This window comes from Seriola aureovittata, chromosome 18 (assembly GCF_021018895.1).
Source record: "Seriola aureovittata isolate HTS-2021-v1 ecotype China chromosome 18, ASM2101889v1, whole genome shotgun sequence".
Lineage (NCBI taxonomy): Eukaryota > Metazoa > Chordata > Actinopteri > Carangiformes > Carangidae > Seriola > Seriola aureovittata.
The window spans coordinates 20,248,114-20,273,644 of NC_079381.1; the positions used below are offsets into that span (position 1 = coordinate 20,248,114).

Here is a 25,531-nt window from a genome sequence, read left to right on the forward strand (position 1 = left end):
TTTCTTTTTCTATTTTGTCTCTTTTAGCACATGTTCACCAGTGCTGCAACAGTTCACCCACGTAATGTCCTATCCCATAATGTTAGAACATAAAATAAATAGACTTAGCCTACAGAAGCACTTTTGAGAGTTACAGAGAAAAACAAACTGGCACCATGAGTGTTTGGGCATGCAGCCTGAACTGACCTTTGCATTTCTTGAATCATACAGTATATCTGCCTGACTGCTCAACCCTCCAGCGGATTGCAAACTGCCGAATCACAAACTCTCGCTGAAAAAGGCAATGGACTTGTCAACACCTTGCAGCATTATGATTGAATTATTCTTTTATTTCTTTAATACACAGCATCAGCAGTGAACCTCTTTGGACATGCCTTCTCTCACACACCACGTTTCTTTCTTCAGCAGATCATGACATAGCATTTACTTCTTGGATCAGTGGTCTTCAGAAATAAGGGAACTACTGATTGGATAGAAAAAAAACAACATCAAAAGGTGGAGGTGTAAAAGACGAGTGGATCAGGGACAAGAGTTAGAAGAGTATAAGGATTTTGGATTGTCTTGCACATGTTGCAGATTGTCCCAAAGATGTTATTTGATGTGAAGATCTCCATTTACGCCATTGACTCTATTTCCACTGCAAGGAAACAAGAGAAACTAGTGAAAATTGAACCTGAGCAGATGAACTATGTTAAGAAATAAACAACCAAAACACTTACTTGTGGACAAAGTTGTGGTCAAGCAAAGGGATTTCCAAAAGGATCCCCAAAAGCAGCTGTTGAACCAGAGTTCTGACCAACAGCTGTAGTCTGCTGTAAGCAAAAAAAAAAAAGACCAAAATTACAAATAATTCTGTGAGCTGCTTGATACGGTGTTAATTTGTGTCTATGTGTGAATCTCTGTACCATAGTTACAGGTGGCACTCCAAACAGACTGGAGTTTGGGGCCCCAAATGCTTCATCAAACTTGTCCTGATTGAGGCCGTGTCCCTGGGCCGGAGCTACGTTGTTTGCGACGGGAGCAGAGGAGAAGGCGTTGTCGAGGAGGCCGGGGTTAAAGCTCGGAGCAGGGGCTGCAGCTGGAGCAGGAGCGAGACTGCGGACATCTAAACAGACAGATTACGAGAAGATGAAATTAGTTGACAAATCTCAGAGTCAAACACACATCAACTTGCACAGTTTATCTCCACGCATTATGCAGCTGGTTTACCGTTGACTGCTGGCATTTGATTGATATCAAAGTCATCGTGATCTGCGACATCCTGAACCAGGCCCACTTTATTGGAAAAGTACTGATCGAACGCTCCTGCTTCACCGCTGCTGGGGTCCGGAGCAGAGTTGGACACGAGCTCGCCTTTCCTCGCTGGGATGGCTGGAGGCTTGGCAATCTGGAAGTCCTTGAACATGTCTTTTCCAGTCTTCTTCTCCTTATCCCCAAGAGGGTCCAAAGCTGTGAAGGCACTGTTCTCTACCTTTGGAGGGGCCTCTTTAGCAGGTGGCCTAGGTGGGGGGCGTGAAGGACCGTGCTGGTCACCCATTGCAGAGAACGCGCCCGCATGGAAAGGATTGGTCATTGCGGGCTGACCCCAACCTGGAGCGCCAACTGGCACAGTTGGTGGAGGCTGGCCCCAGGCGTTAGGCGGGACGCCAAACTGAGGTGGCATCTGCTGGCCCCAGGCTGTGGGAGGTATGGGTAGACCACCAAAGGCAGAGGGCTGTGGGAAGTTGGGCATAGGGCCTGGGGATGTCACTCCTGGCATAGGAAACATGGAGGGTGCAGTGGTGGAGGCTCCCCACATGCCTGCAGCAGGGATACTTGTGGTAGCTGGAGGACCTAACTGAAGGTTCCCTGAATATGAAAAAAATTGAACGTGGAAGCTTAAAGGGAATGAAACATAAAGCCTGAAAAACACATGTGCATCAGAGACAGAGATCTCCTATTGTGTATTACCCAGAGCAGCTATGGAGGCGGGAGCAGAGCTGGCTGGTGTACTGTTGAAAAAGTCATTTGGTGCAGATGATCCCTCAGTTTGACCAGGAGCAGCAAACAGCTCTGCTCCAAACAGATCACTTGATGTCGACTAGTCACAAAAAATAAAACAAAAATATGAAGTAACGTTGCAAACACTGACATCATTTTATACACGGTTACTCATAAACTACAGCTACAAATGATTTACTACACTTATCTTTGTCAGAAATAAAAACTATTTACCTGAACACTGATATATATATAAATATATATATGTATGTATATATGCATGCTTCTCCACTTACCAGTGCTGTTATCACTGTAGCATGAATGTTAGAAAATTGATTATGAGCAGAGATGACAAAGGGTGAGGTTGATTATTCTGCAGCACAGTCAACGTGTCATTTACCAAAGCCAGTTAGAGAAGCATGTGCATGCATAAAGGACAGAACGGATCCAAACACCAAGATCTTAGCCGCATGTCACCATTAAAGGACTTGTATCTTAACTAAACCCAACGCAGCCTCTAGCATATCCTGTCAGACACCAATGCATAACCCAAATGCTCAGAGAGGAAGATGTTAGGCACTAGTTATACTAGCTCTGGAAAAATGTGCAGAAACCCTATTTTTAAAAATGCATCTCACATGCAACTGTACTGTGATTTTTCTGGCCTTAGAATTTCACCTTTGCACTCCTTCGACCTCGTCCGGCCTTAGAGCTCTGCGGAGGCGGACTTATGACTACTGAATCCTTGCTATGAGTCACAGGGGGTTGTGGGTGATGACTTGTGCCGTTAGTGACAGGGGAAGTTGTCAAAGATGAGTCAAAAAATGGGTTTTTGGTTGAGAGAACTGCTCCAGAATCATTTCCGTCCATCATGGTAGTTGTGCTGCCTTGAGATATTTTGCCCCCTAGTGGCCATTGTCCATTACTGAGAGCAAGGATCATGGTCTTACTGGTTAACCCATTCATCTGCTGACTCAGGTGTTCAGAGTTTCCATTCAAACCACCATTAATAATTGTCTTACTAGTGCTGCCAGCAGTGCTGTTTAGGTGATTGGTGGCGAGGAAGATCTGTGAATTATCGAGTGCGGACCGAGTGGCCGAATTAGAAAGGGGGTCATCTCTGAAAGGGTCACTGTCTGGTGTTGGAAAGTAGCCAAATGTCGAGGCAAAGGGGTTCTCTGTCTGGGGAGATGCCCTATGGTCAGGGGCACAGGAAGTTACAAAGGAGCTTCCCTTTATGCAATTCTGATTGCTGTCAACTTCAGCGGAAAAGTCCAGCAAGAGAATATCATTAGAGCCCTGGTTAACATGAGAGGGACAGTGGGAGAGAAAAAAAGATTTATGAATCACTTCTGCAACAAGAGATAAACATATGTGTTAAACACAATGAAAAATGAATCACATAGTGTGAGAAGATGTGACAATTTAAAGCTGCTACCTGTAGAATATTTACCTGAAACTGTCACTGTCATATAAAACTTGATGCTCCATCTTTCAACATGGAAAATTAAGTTGTTACTAAATTCTCATTTGCCTTCAAGAACAGCAAGGTAGTTTAAATATGCTATAGTCAGCACTAGCTACTTGACCTAAGACTCAAGCTGGTGAGTCGTCTCAGCAACAGTGATATAAACATTACCAATATTGACCTGCAGGGGTCACCAGAGCCAACAAGAACAGTCTACTTGTAGCAGCTTTAAAGTTGTGACGAACAATGAGATTGGTAAACATGAAGCATGAACTCAATTCTTAAAAGACTTTTGCATTAAGCCTAAAATTGACAATCCAAAAAATTAGATGCACAAATAAATAATAAAACACAAAACGATAGTCTTTTTAGAATTGAGTTCACACACACACACACACACACACACTCGCACACACAAAACAATGATCTGGGTGGTGCTGAGGTTAAGTGGAGCAATTTTTTTCCTTACAAACAAAATCAGATCTTAGAAACACATTTTTGTCAAGAGGGAGCGTGTAGCAAGCCAGATTGATATTACTGCACTTGCTGTATCAATATTAATACTTATTTGTTTGCCAACAAGAGTATAGAGGGGACACTGCAGAAAACGCCTACTGCAATTATTAAGATGTATAAAATGTTGAGTATAATAGTGTAAATACCCAGCTAACCAAGTTTAATTCCACTACGTGGTCCAGATAAAGGGAACATTTGACACTATGGCACCACACTTACATTTGGAGCCTGGATGTCTGGGGGGGTCGACATGGCCCCAAAAAGGTCAAGCTGTTCCACTGGCTGGATGTCAAAAAAGAAACAGAAACATACTGTATTTATCCAGCTACTATAAGCGCTATAGCAAAGATATTTTATTCAATGTTAGGTTCCAAACAAAGCAGGGATTCTTACTTGGGCAGTTTTTACTTCACCGTCCATGTTTAGCAAGGCATCGTTTCCATTCTGCAAATAGAAAAAGAGAAGGTTGAAGAAAGGGAGAGAGAAAGTGTTTGAAGAAAACAAGTGCTTTCCAAGTGCTTACCTCAACTACCACAGCGCCGTTTTCAGCCTGTAAACAGAGGTAGACTGTTAATGATTACACTTATTTTCTTAATTTCCTGAAGGCATGTGTCATTTCACATCATTTGAATGGAATGTCTCGAGATGCGATTCCTTGAGAGAGCACAGAGAGGCAGTGTTGACATTCATGAGCTACACACAGTGTGTACCCTGTCAAACGTCCCAGATGACCAAATGCTTTTCTTTCAGAAAGAAAATATTCTCACTGTAAGTTTAAAAAAACTTTTTTCCAGTCATTTACCTTCTGTGAGGCCTCTGCCTCTTTCTTCCTTATGTTGAAGATGACCTGGAAGAGATCTTTCAGGTCAATGACCAGGGGCTCTGCCTGTATGGAGGCAAAAAGACAGCACATTCTCATAGTCCATGTCATGCGTGCGGGTTTATGGTCTTAACAGTATGAATGCCTGGTACAGAGAGTGTTAGTCTTACCTGTTGTGCAGTCTTTATGGCAAAGAACTGATGCTGTCCTTCTGCTCCACACACGTATCCGAACGCCCTGTTATCCGTTACATCTCTGGCGATGAAGGAGATCTTATTCACCACATGCTCGTGTTCAATCACCTGAGTGACGAGGACAAAGGTTTTAATAAGATGTGATGAACTCCGGGTGGCTGATCTGACGGTAATGGAAGGAAACAGCAGAACTCACTCCTGATTTCTCATCAATGATCTTGATGCCCGACATGGAAATGTTGACCCAGATCCTCTGTTTGTGTTTGCCTTGGGACCGAGCAGCTACTGCCATTCCCTAGAGTGTAAGTAAACAAAACATGACAACTGATTTAAAGCATTAGCATCTGTAAAGTTTATGCAGTTTATGTCGCCCTCTACAGTCAGGACTCATCCACAGCAAACTAGATAAGGACATTTTTCTCCAGATCTGTGTGACTAGACTAAGAAACCAACCAAAAATATGGATATATTAATGAATCATTTTTTTGAAAAACATTACAGATACCACCTTAAACATGACCTTTCTCCTAAACATGTTTCCTGAATCCCAAACCTAGCAGGGTAAAGTCTCAGGTCTCATGCTGCACCTTGAGTTTCATCATGGAGTCCTGGCACATCTTGTCTCCCCGGGCCTCTGGGACATCATCGATGCCAATCAGCTTCGCCTTGTACCTCACGCCGTCACCTTGAAACCTGCCCAGCAGGTACTCATCTGTCTTCTCTGCAACTGGATAAAAAATAAAGAAATTAAATTAAAGAAAAATATGATTTGTGCCAAAAATAATCTAGAAAATAAATAAAGTCTTGATGACGGAATGATCACGAGCATGTCTTCTTCCATCAATCACCTTTCTTCTTCTCTTTCTTGAACGGGACCTTGGATGTGGGTGTTGCAGGGGAGGCTGGAGGGCTGTTGGAGATCGAGCCTGTAGCCGGGGAGGCGAGGCTGGGGTCGGCATGGACGGGCACGCTGTTCTCCACCTCTGCAGACATGGTGTGGAGTGGGCCTCACTGGACAAGTGGACAGTCGGGGGTAAAGCAGACGTGCAGCTCCGTGTTCGGGGGCAGCGAGGTCAACCGAGCAGATGACTCTCAACACCCACACATGCTTTAACTTTGTCTGGAGAAGTGAAGTGAGGTGAAGCGTTGCAGTGTGTGTGGTGTGAGGAAAAAAAAGAAGAAAAAAAAGAGGAAGATGAGCGGTTAACACTAACTCATTCCTGATGAAACGGCAAACAAGATATTGGGCAGTAAATGACCACAATTAAAATACTTTGTGACTTCTGGAGAGGTTTTGTAAAGTACCTGCTGAAAGGATTTTTTGCACATTATAAACAATCATATTCTTTTAACAATCCACAGTAAACATTTACAACCACAGAGACACCCGTCAGAGGGAGAAACGTAACAAGACATATGACCCATAAAACATCATGGCCTCATATGGAAAGGAGCACGGAAAACTCGCGCACTTTAACCCAGCTTTACACATGCTGTGTCGGTTCAGGCCCGTAAAGGAGTAAATTATCCTAAAGATAAAGAAAGGCAGTGCTCACAGTCACCTCTTAAAAATGTACTGCACTCCTTCCACCGACCTTTTTTATTTACTTAGGATGGAATAACTGGGTATCACTATAAATGTGCAGATGGACAAAGAAAAACACAATCATGCTGTCACATCATGTGATTTGTGACCCACATAAAAATCCAGTGAGCTGTGCAAGCTGTGGATCAGACTAGCAGCATGCTAGTCACACGTATCTGCATATCAACAATAACATCGTCCATTTAAAGTGCCAACAAACCGACACAAGTCGCTAATACCTCTGCACTTACTGTGCAGGCAACACAAGGCGATGTCACATCACGGTGGATCTCAGCAGATGCCACAGCAGCTGATTTTCACCTACATCTCCTCAGCTATGTTAAGCGTAACAATTTACTCCTGTATGTATTTACATCACTATCACCATTTAGTCACTTAAGGAATCAGACAATCACAACAAAGTGCCGAACAATCACATGCATTCAGCCAAAAGCCATGAAGGACGCCTGCTCTGCAAAACCAGCAGAATAAAAGCAACGCACACACGGCTCTGCGAGGGACATACATACCTTTAGGACCACTTCCACAGGCGCCACTGACTACACTGCCATCGTAAAGAGGCTGTGAGTGCTGTAGGACAGACCAAAGGTTCAATGTGGGCAAAGGTTGAGCAATTACCTGAAGTTAATCTTACGCTAGCGAAGCAAAAGATCTCGTGATGCCCAGCTAAGCAACTATAAACGGAAATTAGAGGCTTTGGAATGATCATTTACTCATGATGCTCTCAAAGCTGTCAATAAAAGCTGGCGTTATACTTGATAAAATGGTGATGTGTAATCAGGGTAAAATGATCCTCAAAAATCAGAAGGCACCCGTGTGATCATGCAAATTCATGATAATTTCATCTAGAGACAGAAAGATGATCACGGTCTGGTCCTAGTTAGTGTTAATGATCAAACTGATCAGACAGGCAATTAGTTTGCTTCATAAAGGAAATGACAGCTATACAGGATGAGATAACAGACGTGAACTTTCAGATCAGTGAGTGCATTCCACCTTAGTGCCAAAAGTTACCTGTCTATGAATCACATCTGACCATATCAGACCCTGACAAGTCTACAGAGGCTCGACAGAGAGGGTGCAAAGTTTGATGGAGAGTTGAGCATGTTTTTGTTATTCAAGAAAATTCATCTTTTCGTTGCTGCTTGCGCGAGGCTTGCATCACAAGAGCTACTGTACAGCTGTAAAACAATAAAAGATTTACTTTATCTGCCAGTACCAATTTTAAAGTCAAGGGAACAAGCAAGGTATAATAAGCCCTTGTATGTTTGGTTCTCCATGGTGACATTTAAACTCCTACAAGGTTCACATGTTGTTCTTTGCTGCTGTGCAGGGAAGTGTGGAAAAACAAGACCTTAATCACTTGTTGATGCTCCGTTTACAAGAAGGATGACACATGATTTCACTTGTCCAGTAACTTGCAGCGGTGTCAGAGTCCCACTATAGCTGGAGGAGAAGGACTAATAAAAAGGGCAAAATGTCAGCTGTTCATTGCAGATTTGAGTTAAAGGTTTACATTTTAACGATTTTAACTCAAAAGGCAAGGCGCAGCTGCCAGATGAAGGAGAAGAGAAATCTGTAGCTTCTTTACAGCATCCACCGGTGTCACAACACAAAGAGCACTTATAGCCACAGAACACAAAGTGTAAAATTCATATTGGTCAGCAGAATAACTGCAGTGCAAAGGCAGAAATGTCACAATCCTGGTCCGTCAGGAAACGTAAACTACTGCACATCTGGAGGAAATCAGGGAATGACTCAGTCTGCAAGTGAATGAGATGGTGAAATACCACAGGCCAACTGTGAACAGAGAGCATGCAAACACTTCCATACAGAATGAAAACTGATTTGCTCTAAAACTATGGACGTGGCTGGAACAAGCGAATTAAAAACTTAATCAAGTCATAATTGTCTCAAGATTAAAAGAGATGTGTGAATGGGTTGAAGCTACAGGGGACAGTGAGCTGAAGAGACAAATAAGAGAGGCAGAAAACGGTTTGTTTTTCCATCAGTCGAGACAGAAAAAGGAGCAAGAACTGAGTCACGAATAAGACTAAACACTGGATGAAGTTTTACCTCCCTAAATGATGCGCCATCGATGAAGTTTGTTTGAGAATGAAAACTGAACTTTCACCAACCGACTTGTTTTCATGATGGATTTCACAGGCGAACCCAGACAGCTTTTTTTTTTCTTTCCTTTTTTTAAAAAAAAAGTAAAACTAGTTTAAAACGTCAGCTTGTTGTGGTTTGATGGAGCCTTAATTAATGCACAGATGGAAATAACAGTTAACGACACAAAACCTGTTACCTGTGTGAAAGCGCGCAGAGAGATGATGAAATCTCTTGTTGAAACGGTGATCCTATTTTTTTTTTTTTTTCGTTCCCGTGATGCCTCCGCGGCTCCGGTGCAAAATGAGTAAAATCAAACACAGCTTTTGGAAAACGAGCAGTAGTCAGATGTTTTCCGCTAAAAGCAGCGGACAGAAAGGAGAGACTGCTGCAAACTCCCAGTTTAACCCTTCACTGACGGACGGACCCAACGCACTGCTCATTTCAGCTGGGAGAGGGGCGGGCTCTTCACGTGGAAGAAAATATCACCAACTTAAGTGGGTCATGAAAAGTGTTGCGTCCACAATAGATATCGTGTCATTGATTTTTTTTTTTTCGGTTACACAACAATGATGGCATGGTTTCTTTTTTTTTTTTAATCTCCACATCACTGCCACACTTTTATAAAGTTCAACAAGACAGTTATTATGACAAAAACAAACATGTTTAAGAGATTAAAATCACAGGTTTTGTGTCCTTAAATAAACGATATGTGAGAAAAGTTGCTCCTAGTGATGAAACCACAGCGAACTATCACCTGATTCTGCAGTCTCCTTAAGTTTTATGGAGCTTTATGTTTAAGCTTTTTGTTTTGTTTTTTAGGGGCCCTTTAAGTTACTACCCCCCCCCCCCCCTCTTATAGCATCGTTTTTAGCTGCAGTAATACTGCAAAAAAAAAAGAAGCGTTACAACCATGTTCTTCCTACAGCCTATATAGCAGACATGCCGTTACTATAGCTGGTGAACATATTTTAGCATTTAGCATATGGTGACCAGATGTCCCTGTTTTACGGGGGTTAAAAACAGACGCCTAGCTTTGCGCTTGTTTTGGCCAACAGAGGGGGCTATAGCTGCTCGTTATACCAGCTGCAGAAATGACGCTAAAACAAACAAAATAGAGTCAATGATCAGATTTTTTTTCTTTTTTTGTTGTTTTTAGGCAGAGAAAAGGTTAGCTGGCTCACTAATTGGTTAGGAGGAAACTGACGAAAACAAACCTACCCAAACCCCCCCAGCTGGAACTCGAGAAAGCAGTTTTCACATTGGAAGAATTGAAGAAGTTGCCCGACAGTCTGCAATGGACTTCACACGACAATATTCACAACCTGGAATACTTTTATGAAAAACCCTTTTAAAACTTTTGATCTGTTGACGCTTACAAACTATAGGAATGTATATAATCAAGGAATAGGTAGACAATCGGAATTCATAACTGCTTCAAAGGTTGGGAGTCAGTCGTCCTTCTCCATAGTTTATTACCGTGCAACAGTGACCATTGTCAGAATGGTAACTTTTTTATTTCATACAAAAAAACATTGGATATTTTAATGACATATTGACTTCTGAACTGGAAGAATTTCAGAAGTATGTTCACCTTAGTTTAGTAGCTAAATAGCCAGACATTTCCCTCAGGAGGAGAGGGAGAAACCCACATTTGAGATACATGACTCTAAATGAATGCTAATGTTGCATCAGCTGGATTTGTAATAAAGCAACTAGCTAAAAAGCCACATAAGCCTAAAAAGTGAAAATATGTCAATGTTGTGTTTACAGCTCGTTTGTGCTGCACCCAAATGGCCAAGCATTCAGTTAGCGCAGCTTTAATTTTCCAGTAGGCCTACAGTGACTTCAGCATTAAGTCCCTGCTACCAAAACCTTTCATAAGAGTATAAATAAAAGTAGCACAGATAGCCTTCATTGTTATTATTATTCAAAACAGAATATCTTTCAGTATAACTGTTGTTTGAGGTGAAATAATAAAAGGGGATTGGAAACTTTTTCTTTTGTTTTTGCTGTGTAAGGAGACAAACTGGTCAGAAAATTGCAAAGGCTTATTGGCTGAGAGGAAGCAAGGATCTCTTGTTGCTCAACATTTGTGGCAGAATTTTTTTTTCTAACAGCGATAAACGAAAAAGCATGGAGATAATCCCACCTTCCTCTGCCAGCACTGGGGGTTCACAGCACTGGCTGACTAACAAATTGAAAAACTAATTCGTATCACATGGGAGTAACAGCTAAACATTATGCACAATGAGCATCATAACTTGAAATGTAGACGGAGTGAGGGGAAAGAAGAGCCTAAGCCAGGGAGGAAAGCTCCACCGTTGCTGACACAGCACATTTTTTTCCTTTTTTTTTTTGAAAGAGCAGGCACTACATTTCCTCTGCACTAGTCTTACTGCAATTACAGTAAACTGATGGCTGAAACTGGGTCATCAACTTCCTCAGTAAATGTCTATTTTGCCTGTGATACCATGTAGTGATTCAGCCATGTAATGACAGTTTTTGTATTTGCTGTTCTAAACACTTGAGTGCCAGTAAATGCTGTTCCCAGGAATAAAATCCTCAAGTCACACAGGAAGTGTTTTGTTTTGTGTTTGCAGAAGCATCAATGGACGTTTGTTTAGGATAATTAAGAGAAGAACTGGGTAGTTAGTATAAGCATGGGGAGCCGCAATCAAAATTTCTTCAACAGAAAAAGCAAAACAATACAAATAAACAACTGGGAAAAGACCCGTCGATATGAAACTAGAGTAAAAATAAACGCTGAGATCTGCACCGACATGAGTAGTGATGTCAATGTGGCTTCTTCCTGTGAGCTGGTCGGTTTCACTTCTGTAAATTTGTCTGTTTTAATTACTATGGTGAGCCATCGCCACACAGTGAAAGTACATGTTACGACTTTTAAATGACTGACGGTAACTTAAACCCCAAGATAAACGAGATCTAACAGCCGATACAGTGGTGTCTGTTCAGCTCAGTCAAGTGAAAGCTTAACTGACGGATTAAAAGTATTGGTTTGTGATGATGTCACTGTCGGCACTGTGCCGTTTGCCATCTATCAGCGTGTCTGAGATGTTCATGTCTGTATTAATCTGTACATTTCATATAAAAGTCCTCAACATTTCTGCATCTCTCACTCTCAAACAGGGTGACAAGAGCATGAATTGTTGAATTCACAGATGGAAACTCTGCCACCTTTTGCCAACCTGCTGGTGCCATAAAAACTGAAACCATCACAGAGCCAGCCAACCACTACATGAGAACAGCCAGATGTAACAATCACATCTGCACCTACTTCAACCCAGACCTTTGCCATACTCTATATAGTCATACTTATATAGTTCTTGCATCCAAAATCCCATCCAAAAATTTTAAAGAGGTGTACAGTATACTGTATGTTGTAGTTTTAGAGGTGAGAAACGGGAGAGAAAGGGACAGAGGAAGGATGTCCTTCCTGGCTTTGTATCCTGCGTTCTGCTGACAGAGGTTGGTTTTTTGGAGATGAGCCCCTCAGAAACCAGATAATTCACTGGATGAGAGTCTGTTTTCCCCTTCAGTCACCAACCAAGGGAATCATCTTTTACATAACCTTTTATTAAAAACTGAATGTCATCAGATTTCTTTACACTTGCAGAAGACAAGCCAGAAAGAAATGCATATATCTGAGATCATGCAGATAGAATATACGCAGTGTTGTTTGGAATTTCACTTGTCATATATATATATATATATATATATATATATTATATATATATATGTTTGTGTCTGTGTGTGTATATATATATATATAATATAAGACAATAATAAAATATGTTTTCTAGTAGTCACATTTGGAGATTGTGACGTGACGTGTTTCTCTGGTCCAGCTTCACTGTCCGATGACGTTGGGTTAAAATGATGGTTCCTTGTCCTTCCAAATGTGATTCATTGTCAGTTTAGATCAGTGGCACACCCAGCACAACCACACAAGTGAATACAGGAGGACATGTTGAACATCTTTCTACTTAGTCATGTGGAATTTAGGCTCCTGGGGATTCTGGTAGAAAAGGGAAAGGTTTGGGATACCCTTTTTTTCGAGAAACAGACTACAGATGGAACAAGTCAGCACAGACGGTAACACATTAAAAGATTTATTTTTATGATAGAATGCTGACAGACACAATCTAATGGGAAGTGTCCTTTCCTTAGTTCATGACAGGAAGGCCGCAATCCAAACATCAAGCATTTAGGGCGTGAATCCTGGAACCAGCTGCCACCGCAGCCAGAACCTAAGATAGCCACTTATCTCCAGTCCATAATTGAGGTAGTCTTAGATTTTATCCTCTGTGTTCTTTTAACTCTCAGCTGCCAATACAGCTCTTGTCCATTTCAGTCTAAAAGCAGTAGCACAAGTGGTAGCTCGGGAAGCAACGTCATCATTCTGTTGCACATTACAACAAGTTTCTATGAGGTATAGTGTCTAAATTACAGTAAAACTGAGCAAATATGCTGCTCCACAAGTGTGTCCACATAGTTCCACCCCCACCCCTTCAAAAAACAGGAAGTCTTTCTAGTCAGGAGAAATATTGGCCAAGCACCTTACCTACCCTCTGGTTTCCTGAGAAAGTTGGGAGGAAACTGCCGAACCTCATAAAAGCGGTGACTTCAGCACATATTTGTGCCTCTCCAGTGGGGCATGACCACATCGCCCCTAGACTACCCCCAGCTCTGCTTGCAGATAGAGAGAAACAACCAGGAGAGGACAGCCCCCAGATTGACTTTGGAGACATCAGGGAATAGTCCAACTGTGTTTATTTAAGTCAGCAGAACAATACTTGTCAAAATGCTGAATATTCTGGAATTCAACATCAGTTTTACTCCCTTGGACGGATAAAAGCAGACATTTGTCGACCTAAACGCTGCCAGATTTCTCTATCCATGAATAATGATTCACCTGATCATGAATGATTAGCTAATTTGATCGTAATCTTAATAAATCCTGAATTTAAATTCAATTTAAATGTTATCTCTGTACACTGAGAAGTAGTCTCTTTCTCTTTTTCTTTTTGTAACTTATACACACTGCACTCCCCCCTTTTGAAGAACAAAGTAATGCAGACTCAGCAAAAGTCTCCCAGATCACATGACAGATCATTAGGTGCGACAGTTTCAAACTTCCTGTACATTGTGCACGGCTTGTTTTGATCTATTTACAAAACAAAAACAGAGTTTGGTGTGGTATGTAGCCACATCAGTGCAAATATGTGCAGTATATTTTGTTATTGTAGCCTCTGTATCGGTGTGTTCCTTCAACCTAGATACATAAACAATGTATGACTTCGACATGCAACACCAAATAACACTTCTGTTCAATGTTGCCATCTTGTGGACAAAGAGTTGCACTTCACACTCTATAAGCCTGTGAAGCAAGAACCCTTTTCCTGCACATGACAGTTTTTCAAACATCTTTAATTTTGGCAGATATATCATATAATCATACACACACACACACACACACATATATATATATATATATATATATATATATATATATATATATGATTGGGGGGTGGGGGGGGTCTTCCTTAATGTCGGGTTCTCTACCACAGTCCTGGGAGTTTGAGGGTTCTGCGCAGTATCTTAGCTGTTCCTAGGATTGCGCTCTTCTGGACAGAGACCTCAGATGTTTGAGCTGGAATCTGCTGCTGCGATGACCACCAGCACCACTGTTGCCTTTACTCCCCACGTCTTTTCTAGCTCCGCTTTCAGCCCGTGGTATTTTTCAAGCTTCTCGTGTTCCTTCTTCTTAATGTTGCTTTCGCTCGGGATTGCCACATCTATCACCACCGCCTTCCTCTGTTGTGGTTAGTCATCACCAGTTTGTCAGTCTGGATCTGGAAGTCCCACAGGATCTTAGCTCGGTCATTCTCAACAGCCGTAGGAGCTGTCTTCCATTCTGACCGTGGGACTTCCCTACATGGGACTTGGTTATGGCGTCCCATGTACGCTGTTCCTGCCTGCATCTTATACCCTGCTATTATGTGCTGGACTGTCTCAGGAGCATCTTTGCACAGCCTGCACCTGGGGTCTTGTCTGGTGTGGACTCCCGCCTCTATTGATCTTGTACTAAATGCCTGCTCTTGTGCCGCCATGATTAGTGCTTCTGTGCTATCTTTCAATCCAGCCTTTTCTGGCCATTGGTAGGATTTCTTGATATCAACCACTTCTTCTATCTGTCAGTGGTACATGACATGTAGGGGCTTGTATCTATGTAGATACTGAATCAGTATCACTGCACCCAAAAACCAGACTATTGACTTTCCTTATAACAAAACAGCCCTTTTGCGCCTGGGTAATCATTGACAGAGAGGTTGCATAAAAGACTAAATCGGGACAGGAGTGCAACATCATTTGTCTCATATATATATAAACCCTCTTATATATATACACACATATATATATATATATTATATATATATATGATTGGGGGGTGGGGGGGGTCTTCCTTAATGTCGGGTTCTCTACCACAGTCCTGGGAGTTTGAGGGTTCTGCGCAGTATCTTAGCTGTTCCTAGGATTGCGCTCTTCTGGACAGAGACCTCAGATGTTTGAGCTGGAATCTGCTGCTGCGATGACCACCAGCACCACTGTTGCCTTTACTCCCCACGTCTTTTCTAGCTCCGCTTTCAGCCCGTGGTATTTTTCAAGCTTCTCGTGTTCCTTCTTCTTAATGTTGCTTTCGCTCGGGATTGCCACATCTATCACCACCACCTTCCTCTGTTGTGGTTAGTCATCACCAGTTTGTCAGTCTGGAGGTTCCCACAGGATCTTAGCTCGGTCATTCTCAACAGCCGTAGGAGCTGTCTTCCATTCTGACCGTGGGACTTCCCTACATGGGACTTGGTTATGGCGTCCCATGTACGCTGTTCCTGCCTGCATCTTATACCCTGCTATTATGTGCTGGACTGTCTCAGGAGCATCTTTGCACAGCCTGCACCTGGGGTCTTGTCTGGTGTGGACTCCCGCCTCTATTGATCTTGTACTAAGTGCCTGCTCTTGTGCCGCCATGATTAGTGCTTCTGTGCTATCTTTCAATCCAGCCTTTTCTGGCCATTGGTAGGATTTCTTGATATCAACCACTTCTTCTATCTGTCAGTGGTACATGACATGTAGGGGCTTGTATCTATGTAGATACTGAATCAGTATCACTGCACCCAAAAACCAGACTATTGACTTTCCTTATAACAAAACAGCCCTTTTGCGCCTGGGTAATCATTGACAGAGAGGTTGCATAAAAGACTAAATCGGGACAGGAGTGCAACATCATTTGTCTCATATATATATAAACCCTCTTATATATATACACACATATATATATATATATATATATATATATATATAAGACAAATGATGTTGCACTCCTGTATATATATATTTACAGGAGTGCAACATCATTTGGTATATATATATATATATATATATATATACACATATACATATATACATGTATACACATATATATGTATGTATGTATGTACCTGGTTGAATTCTGAAAGCTTTGCCATTCAGTTTCCCAATGTCAGTGACCTAAATGCCGTGGACATTGATTCGGTTCATTAGGACAGTCAAAAAAAAAAAAAAAAAAAAAGAATATAAATATTTGCTCTGCCTTCCTGTAAACCTGCCTGACTGATTGCATAATCCGGGAAACACAGACAGTTTTCACAGAACAAATTGTCTGCAGTTAATAGAAGCATGCCTAAAATAAGAACTCTAACACAATAAAAGACTTTTGGCTTCATGTATAAAAGATGTGTATTTTCTAAAAAGAAAGGCCAAACTTGACATGGTTTGTCGGTTTTTGTGTGCAAAGGGTTTCCCTGCCTTTCACCCATGCAGTGCATGCTGGGATGGTTTCCAGCTTTCCACGACTCTGAAGAGGACTGCATTTCATAAAAGTATAATACATAAAAAATACAAAATATATCATTTTCCATTTTACAACATGTACTGCAGAAGATGGCAATGACAATGGTTGACTCTTTGTGTTCATTAATTATATGCTAAATATTAATGTATTCATTTATACTGTCAAATTGATTGTATTATTCATTGTATCTATTGTATTTTATATGTATATTGGGAAGTAAAGTATATACTGTAGCAAACATGACTGTCTCTTACATGACATGTGCTCAACCCCCTATCTGAGTGTGAACCTGTTTTATGGGTTATTAGTAATATCTTGCAATCAAGATATTAATCTTGCAGAGATGATGAGAATAAATAAATCATCACTTTTACATATTATTCTGTTTCTGGCTTCTCTCACACTAGAATGTTTAACTTAAGGCAATCTTTGGACTTGATACTGAATCACTATCACTGCACCTGAAAACCAAACCAATGATTTTCTTTATGACAAAACAACCCTTTTGCGTCTGGATAATCATTGCCAGAGAGGTTGCATAAAAGACTAAACAGGGACAGGAGTGAAACATCATTTGTGTTATCAAAGGTGCATCATGAGGACAGCTCTCCAGCTGGGCTTCTGTGGCCTGTGTCTAACCTTGGCACTTCTTGGAGAAGGGATGTATGTATATTTTTCCTGCTTCATTCAGGCCTTAACATAGTGAAGATGCTGTTTTCATTCACTAACTATGGATCTTGGTATATAAGTAGTGTAATGTGTGTCATTCAGGGGAGATGAAAATCTTGCTCCAGCACCAGTGAACTGTGCATGGAGCCGCTGGTCAACATGGAGTCCTTGTGATCCTTGCACAAGAACCAGAGTGAGTCCATTGAATCTGGTCAACGTCAGTAGCGACAAAACTCAGTCCTAAACTTAGTCTAACCAGAGTATCCCACTAGCTAGTATTCAACAAACTGTGCTGCCCTAAAGTCAAAACGCAGTAGAACGTATTCGGTCAAAATGAGTTACGACCAGAATCGAACTGTCTGCATCTGTTTACCAAAAAATATTGTCATACAACATTTGTAATATTTTTTTCCGACACAAAATACAGGATATAAATCTGTAAGAGTTAGATAACACAAGAAAAAAACAAACTGCAGTGACTGCACTCCAGCTAGTTACGACATAGCTTCAGCTAAAGCTAATTAACATTACTTGGTTAGCTAACGGGAAAAAGTGACTAAATCAATTCACCCGTTTCTTGTGGTTATTATTTTGTAAACATATACTGCATATCCATCCCAAAGCCTGTCAATATACGTTGATATTAATATGAATAACATATAGAATTTTAAGTATTTTGTTTGAATAATTTTGCAGATATAAATTAAATATACAGTATATCATTGACATATGAGGATCATATATGACCATGTAAAAATGTATTATAGATAGTTTTAATATATGTACATGTACAAATTTTACTGCAGGTACTTCATATATCTTCATTTACGCAGAGGCATATATTACATATTGGTCTGGGGACAAGAAAGCCAAAGAAGAACACATTGCATTTTCTCTGTGCCCTTAATGCAAGGTCGGTAAAAAATAATGAATAGGCCAAAAAAGGCATAAAATCAAGATTTGACATCTTCTGTTATACAGTTTGTCAATGAAGCCTCAAATTTCAAACCCTTTTTTCCTCAATTTCACTGTTTCTGTAACTTGCCCTCTTGCCTTTGTAAGGAAGTGTAGTTGCTTAACATAGTATATTATTTGTGATCATCAGAGGCGGTCTCGAAGTGTGACTGTGTTTGGCCAGTTTGGAGGCGAGCCCTGCCAGGATGCAATTGGGTTTGCGGAGGCCTGTGTAGCAACTAGTGAATGTCACACAACACAGCCCACCAACTGCTCAGCCTCTGAGTTCCAGTGCGATACAGGTACTTCAGAGTGTTTAAAGTCAGCAACAGTGTCTCTGTCTGTATTGTATTAGACCCCATCGGTTTAACCCCTATCTTTGCAAAGGTTCTTGCATTAAGATGATATTAAAGTGCAATGGGGACATTGACTGCGAAGATGGATCGGATGAGCAGGATTGTACACTTGGGCGTAGACCGTGTGGTTCTGCATTACTGGACAATAATGAGCAAGGCAGAACAGCAGGATACGGGTAAGAATGAGTTATTTAAGATCTATTTCAGCTACTGTATACATATATAAAATGGAGGTTTTGTCACAGCAGTGGAGAGCTCTTACATCAGGACAGTGCATTGGCACATTCACAGTGACCATATGTAATAAATGTCACTGTTAACAACAAAGCAGCTTCAGAAAACACACTTTCTTATTTTATTTGAGTTGTTTTTAAACAATAAAAAGGAATTATTTTGTACAGACAAAGATAATGAGAGGTATCAATCTTGCAAATGAAAGCAAATGAACACATTTCCCAAAAATTCAAACTATTCCTTTAAATACAATTAATAAAATGTGCACTTGAGTTAATAGGCAAATAAGCATCATACTATATATAGTCTGAAAGTGGCTATTGTATCAATGCACCAGAATCAACATCTTGGGCGCAGCTCCTCGAATGAACCCCTTCTTCAATGATTACTTCAATGGACAGTGTAATCGAGTGCTGAATCCAGACACTAAGCAGTATGACAGAATTCCCTGGAATGTCGGTAGGCTCAACTATGACGTAAGCCACAACCATTTTTCCTATTTTATCCTTAGGATGAATTCACTACATGTGTGTGATTTTGTGTAAAAATAAGATGAATATATGTCAGTTCTAAAAAAAAAAAAAAATGTCTTCCCTTAACACTTTGGTTCCCTGTCTTCCAGACCCTAGTGAAGGAAACTGTCTCTAGAGAGATCTATGAAAGCACACACAGCCTTGTGAGGGAACTGCTGAGAGAAAATTCCTTTAATCTTGATGCTGGACTTTCCTTCAAATTCACCCCAACTGAGGAGTCCATGTCTAAGCTGTCTGGAAACGTTGATCTTAGTGGAGGATTCGGGAAAAAAACAATGATTAAGAAAGTCACCGAAGTCACCAACATTCAGGTAAATGTCAGCCAAGACAAATAGCTCACATTGCAATTTATAAGTCCATAGCAAAAGAAAAGATTTTGTAATCAAGAATGTCTCAAAAATATACACACCATCTGAATCTGTATTAAAAATACCTTCTTCTCTGCATACACAGAACAGGAGCTACATGAAGGTGAAGGGCACAGTACAGCTGAGCACCTACAGGATGCGCTCCAGGGACCTCAAATTAGCCGATGAATTCCTGTCGCATATCCTAAGTTTGCCTTTGGAGTATGAGAAGGGTATTTATTTTGCCTTCATTGAGGACTATGGAACCCACTACACCAGAAACGGGAAGTCTGGCGGTGAATATGAGCTGGTCTATGTTCTCAACCATGATGCCATCAAGACAAGAAGTATGTGTACCGCACCCCAAGTGTCTCATTTTTCAAAATGTCATTTTCTGTTGTGAAACCTCTCCAGTCTTGTGTGTGGACTAAATGAGAAGTTGATAAGAGCTCATCCTCTACACTTTTTGCAGATCTGACGGAAAGAATGGTTCAAGAATGTGTCAAAGTGGGCATCGGAGTGGGTTTAAGTGGTACAATAGAAGCAAACGCTAACGTTAAACCTGAATTTTGTGATAACTTCACAAATAAAGAAGAAGGTTTGCCTTTCCTGTTTTTTCAGATCACAAGCCTGCCAAGTCAATATTTAAAGTATTGCTTTGGATTTTTCAAGTCTTTCTTAATACATTTATGAACATTTAAAGAATTATTAGCAATTTTTCCTCTGCCCACATTTGCCATGAAATTATGCTTTTGTAGCTCAACAACAGCGACAAAATCCAGAGCCCTCGTTCCATGATTCTGAAGTTCAGAAATAGGGCTACACGAGGCTTCACCAGTTTGTGTTAGCCAAAATTAGCGTGTGTCTTGTAGATATCTGCAAACATTTGATACATCCTAGCCATGAGTCAGCAAGAAAAAAGCTGACAGAAAGTGATTTGGTACAGAAAAGACTGTAACTTTGGAGAGTTGTATTAAGATTGACTTGTAAAAATCAGAACATAACCTTTAAAACGTAATCTCTATTTTCTTTGGACATTCATGTATCAATTATGCAAAGTCATTAAAAGTTGGTTTGCTGTTGGTACACAGGTAACACTCATGGAAAAGCAGTGGTGGACCAGGTGATGACATCAGTCAGAGGAGGTACAGCACATTCTGCCAGTGGTATGAGGGCTCAATTAAACAAGGAAGGAGTGATGGACCTCCAAACGTATCAGAATTGGGCTCAGACCATCGCTAATGCCCCTGCACTGCTTAGTAGTGAGGTAGGAATAATTAACTGGCAAAGTGAAACTGTCATTAAAGGCAACATGCAATGTTGACAATGTTTTTTGAAATGCTAGCAGCACAACGCAGGCAGTCTGTTCCCGACGTAAGTCATGTTGTAGCATATAAAGCAAACAAAAGATTGTATGATATTATTTTTCTATTATCAATTTCTGGAAAGTGAACTGATGCACATATTCTGTTCTTTCTGGCAGTCGGAGCCCATCTATATGTTAGTTCCATTGGATATGCCTGATGCTAACACCAGGATTGCCAACCTGAGGCAGGCCACAACAGACTACATAGCGGAGTATAATGTGTGCAAGTGTAAGCCTTGTCACAACGGGGGCACTCTTACTCTGGTGGACGGGAAGTGTTTGTGTCTGTGCCCTCTCCTGTATGACGGCTTGGCCTGCGAGAACTTCAAGGCTGATAAAGCTAAAAACGGGGGTAAGAGTGAACAGCTGAGTAGAAGTTAAATCAAAAAATTCAGTATCCCAACATACCAAGGTCAATCATTTCATGTTTTCTTTTCTGTGTTAATGTGGACAATGTTTTGCAGGTCAAAAACCTGTTGTCAATCAGGAAGGTAACTGGTCATGCTGGAGTGCCTGGAACAGCTGTAGTGGAGCGAAACGCACCAGGACACGCCAATGCAACACAGACGGGATCAGTGGAGCTCAGTGCAGAGGCGACACCAACCATGATGAATACTGCTAAGCAGAAAGACGACCATGTAGCAAACATAATCTCTCTTTCTCGCTCCTCTGACACACACACACACACACACACACACACACACACACGATAAAAATCTTTGTGATAAAAACCAAAAAGATTTAAAGTCATCAGAACTTTCTGTCTTTACGCTTAGTTAGGAGAACAGTGTCATCTTGAGGTTGGTACTAGACAATACAGCTAATAAAATTAATTTGAAAAATTTTTTTAATGGGGTTTTAGTTTATTTTTTGTGATTTAAATGTGGATTTTGAGTCGACAATATCCAGGATCCAGTTTACCTTAGAACACACATTTAAAAGAAACAGCTATAAGAATCAGATGAACATGTTATTAATCTTAATAAAGATGCGGTGCAGACCTTCACTGTATTCTGTACACTTTGAAGTTTGCATTACATCAACCCCATTCAGGTACATGTGACCTTTAAGTTCATTTCATTTCAGCCTCTGTAGCAACTTATGTGGCTCAATAATGAAACGGTAAATCAATTGAAAAGCAAATTTTCAAAAGAATTTAACTCAAAAACCTTAGTCTTATAAAGCCCACAGCAACCCGGACAGAACAAAACAAGAATGTGTCCTGTTCAATAAATAATCAGACTGAGGTTTAGATCCAACAGAACTTTGGCTTTTTGACTGCAAACAACACTGTGCGTCTTTCAGCAGCTTTAGTTCACTTAAAATAGTGTTGGCTGAAGTATGTATTAATGGGCTAATAACTCATATTTAAAAGTGTGGACACATTCCATCTGGCTGTGCTGCGCAAATGAGAACCAGATGAGCAGAAACCGACAACGGGAGAACTGACAGAGAACAACTGCTGGACGCAGCTCAGAGATTAAGGTGCTGGACATAAACTCAACATAAAGGAGGACATTACATGTGTGCTCTGTTTTCCTCAGGTGCTCCCGAAACCTCTTCCACACATATTATTAGTGAACTTTTGGGAACAGGAGATCAGTTATTCGGAAGACACTTTTCAGCAAACATGGAAGTCAGACTTTAAAAAAAAATAAAAGCAGCAATGTTAGTGCTTATGCAAATCATACAAGTCCAGCGCTACAATCCTCAATATCTTACTTGTTATTTTCTTTTCTTCTCTTTCATTGTGTGAAATACTGGCACCGTGTTTGGCCTCTTCTCATCATCAACGGTAAAATCATTACCATCGGGTTATTGCTTTAATGCGTGTGGATTTGCTCTCACAAAGGGCAAAAAGGCAGGCGGGCGTATTTGCTTAGCTTAACAGCCTTTGATTTCCATGTTTGCTGTTGGATTTAGGTGCAGTCATTTAGCGCCAACACTGCAGGCATGACTGGAGATCCTCGTGCCAGAGAAGGCCTTGTTATACAAACAGCAGTGAGTGACACAGCAGTGAGCTTACTGCTACAGCCTTGCACAATATTTAGGAATGTGCACAGACCTGTAAAAGGAAAATTAGCAAAGATACTCCCTATTTTAAAGAAGAGTTTGAGAATTCTTTGGGATCATTTAATATAGAAAATTTGAAAAACATCTACAGGTTTTAATTAAAGAATGAAAGGATACAAATCCCATAATAACTTTTGTAGTAGGCTACTTTGTTCATTTAAATTAATTTAAACAGTTGTTCAACAATGACCGTAATAGTTTTAGTCTTCCTGTTCTGATATTATTTATTACTTCTTCCTCTCTTGGCAACTTTCCTGGGAATATCACCTCCTGTCATCACTGAAATAGAGAGGCGTTAAAGTCCTAAAGATTGTGTGTGTATGGATGTGTGTGTGTAGTGGGGGGTGATGAATGCATGCTTGAGAGGTAACCACTGGGGGTGGTGGCCCCTGGCCTTTAGGATGTCAGCATAATGGAGTAAAACTTTGGGACCTTATTGAGCTCCAGGGAGACCCCATTCACTCCGGACAGCAACCCAGCCTCAAGCCATTATCTTACTCTAAAATGTTTTGTTGTTTCTTCAGCCTTCAACGGAACAGTTAGCACAAAATAATGAACCCCTCTTCATCGATAGACTGCCCAATTGTCTTTTTACTAATATTTGCTCACGCTAAAAAACTAAAGAACGAGTCGAGAATCAAAGCTTAAATGAGGACTTTCAAGAGCTGCTCAAGAAACTTATGATGCTGGCATATAACAGGTTATATTTCCAACACACTCCCTCACACACTCACCACATTTGACATTTTAGACATATTCAGTGTAAATTCTTAACCATATTCAATTAGAAAATTTTGAATCTCATAAATTGTACCAAAAACGTTTTTATCTTCTACATGCTTAGTAGTACTTACATCTTGTAGTAAATATTTCTGGCTTACAAATATCTTAAAAAAACACATTTTTGGCACTTTAATCAAGCACAGTAAAGGAAATATATGTTGTTATATGTTGGAGAAAATGCAGTTCATTGTACTTCGTAGAAACCAAAGGAATTCTTCACTTTTAAGCTTGTTTCTCACGGGCTGTGGAGGAAACTGAGTTCTACGTTTGCTTTCAAAATGCAACCCATTGTTGTCCCATCTCATAAACATATAGTCCCTGCTTTCAGTGAGGAAGAGGTAAGGGATATTTTTTTTTTTTTTTAACAAAAGCCCTTGGAAGGGTGTGAAAGGAGCCCCCTTCCACTCCTAAACGCCTGGTCACAGTTGGAGCTGCCCCCTCCCCACTTCCCTGGGTCACTAAAGGCATTGAAGTTTTAGAGGGCTGCTACGGCAGATTACTCCACACAGCTGTCCCAGCACCGTGGAAATGAAGTTATGCCCCTTGTCAGCTATGTTATGTGCCTCCCCTCCCTCCTCCTCTCTCACTCCTTGAAAACTTTGCACCACTGCTCTTTGGCTGGGCTGCAGGAGGGGAACAGGGGAGGCAACTAAAGGACTATTCCCCTCCAGCCACTGCAGACAGAGAAAACCTGAATCTGATTGGCTGATTAAATATTCCCTCTTTGCATCATTATTCAGAGCGGCTTGAAACCCCTGACATTCAGCCCAGCACAGCCCTTCTCCTAAACCAGACCCATCCCCCATTAACCCTCAATCATAAATCAACCCCTCCTCCACCTTTCCCACCTCACTAAAGCCCAGGGTGCTGCCCTCTCCACGTCCAACCCCTAACCTCTACTTATTGTGACACTCCTGGTTTATTCACTTTGCTTTTGCTTAATGTTGTTTATGTTTGGTCAAAATTGAACTGCAACCTAAATCTATCGTTGTGTTAATTTTAAAGCCAAACTAGTCTATGCGAAATAATGAGTAACGCAATCCTCCCCATTAGAAAAGAAAAGCTGAATTCACAGGCAATAAAACGCACCCTAACTGAATTCAATACACTCAGAAGTTTTGCTGCTGCAGCCTTACTTGGTGTGGTATGACCAGCAGCTTGTTGGCTATTGCTAACAAGCTAGCTTTGGATATTGCTGCCAGTTTGCTGACTGTATGATACAAACCAAGCAATAAGTGACTCAAGGGAATCTTGGAAAATGAAGAGAAGTTCAGTATTATTGTGTAATTTTCAGTCTCACTTAAGACATTTAGTATTAAGGTGTATTACACTAACCAAAATATAGCCATTTGTTTTTTTTCTCTTACAATTGCCATAGGTGCATTTTTAAAGTTAACATCTTGTAGAGCTGCAACAAACGATTATTTTTATTATCAAATATTGTCTCTATTTTCTTTGGATTAGTGCATCAATTGTTCAGTCAAAAAAATGCCCATCACAAGTTACAACTGCCAGTCCAAAACTTAAACAGAAAGATCCGCACATTTGAGAGGATGGGATCAGCAGATGACTGATAATTGTGCTTAATAAATTACTCAAATAATAAAGCAT

General features: G+C 40.8%; 2 protein-coding genes across 6 annotated transcripts; one reads left to right on the forward strand and one right to left on the reverse strand.

Moving 5' to 3' along the window:
* Window positions 1–308: 308 nt before the first annotated feature.
* On the reverse strand, window positions 309–13,364 carry dab2 (DAB adaptor protein 2). 5 transcript variants are annotated; one of them, XM_056403878.1, is made up of 15 exons: window positions 13,283–13,364; window positions 5,827–6,098; window positions 5,566–5,705; window positions 5,175–5,273; window positions 4,955–5,086; window positions 4,767–4,850; window positions 4,488–4,514; window positions 4,358–4,408; window positions 4,184–4,246; window positions 2,659–3,279; window positions 1,951–2,080; window positions 1,210–1,848; window positions 906–1,105; window positions 720–812; window positions 309–637 (listed from the first exon to the last, which is right to left on the reverse strand). In XM_056403878.1, exons 2-14 carry the CDS (start codon window positions 5,969–5,971, stop codon window positions 738–740), a joined length of 2,406 nt encoding a protein of 801 aa, XP_056259853.1. In that variant the 5' UTR covers window positions 5,972–6,098; window positions 13,283–13,364; the 3' UTR covers window positions 309–637; window positions 720–737. The 5 variants fall into 5 exon arrangements, with proteins under 5 accessions (XP_056259853.1, XP_056259854.1, XP_056259851.1 ...); XM_056403879.1 differs by lacking the exon at window positions 13,283–13,364 and adding an exon at window positions 8,893–9,131 and having other exon boundaries at window positions 720–809; XM_056403876.1 differs by lacking the exon at window positions 13,283–13,364 and adding an exon at window positions 8,893–9,127.
* A 3,795-nt stretch (window positions 13,365–17,159) lies between these two features.
* On the forward strand, window positions 17,160–21,910 carry c9 (complement component 9). Its single transcript, XM_056404017.1, has 11 exons — window positions 17,160–17,268; window positions 17,377–17,467; window positions 18,380–18,530; window positions 18,616–18,760; window positions 19,156–19,294; window positions 19,441–19,662; window positions 19,805–20,045; window positions 20,171–20,296; window positions 20,790–20,965; window positions 21,182–21,416; window positions 21,529–21,910. The coding sequence occupies exons 1-11, from the start codon at window positions 17,201–17,203 to the stop codon at window positions 21,684–21,686; spliced, it is 1,752 nt and encodes a 583-aa protein (XP_056259992.1). The 5' UTR covers window positions 17,160–17,200; the 3' UTR covers window positions 21,687–21,910.
* Window positions 21,911–25,531: the final 3,621 nt, after the last annotated feature.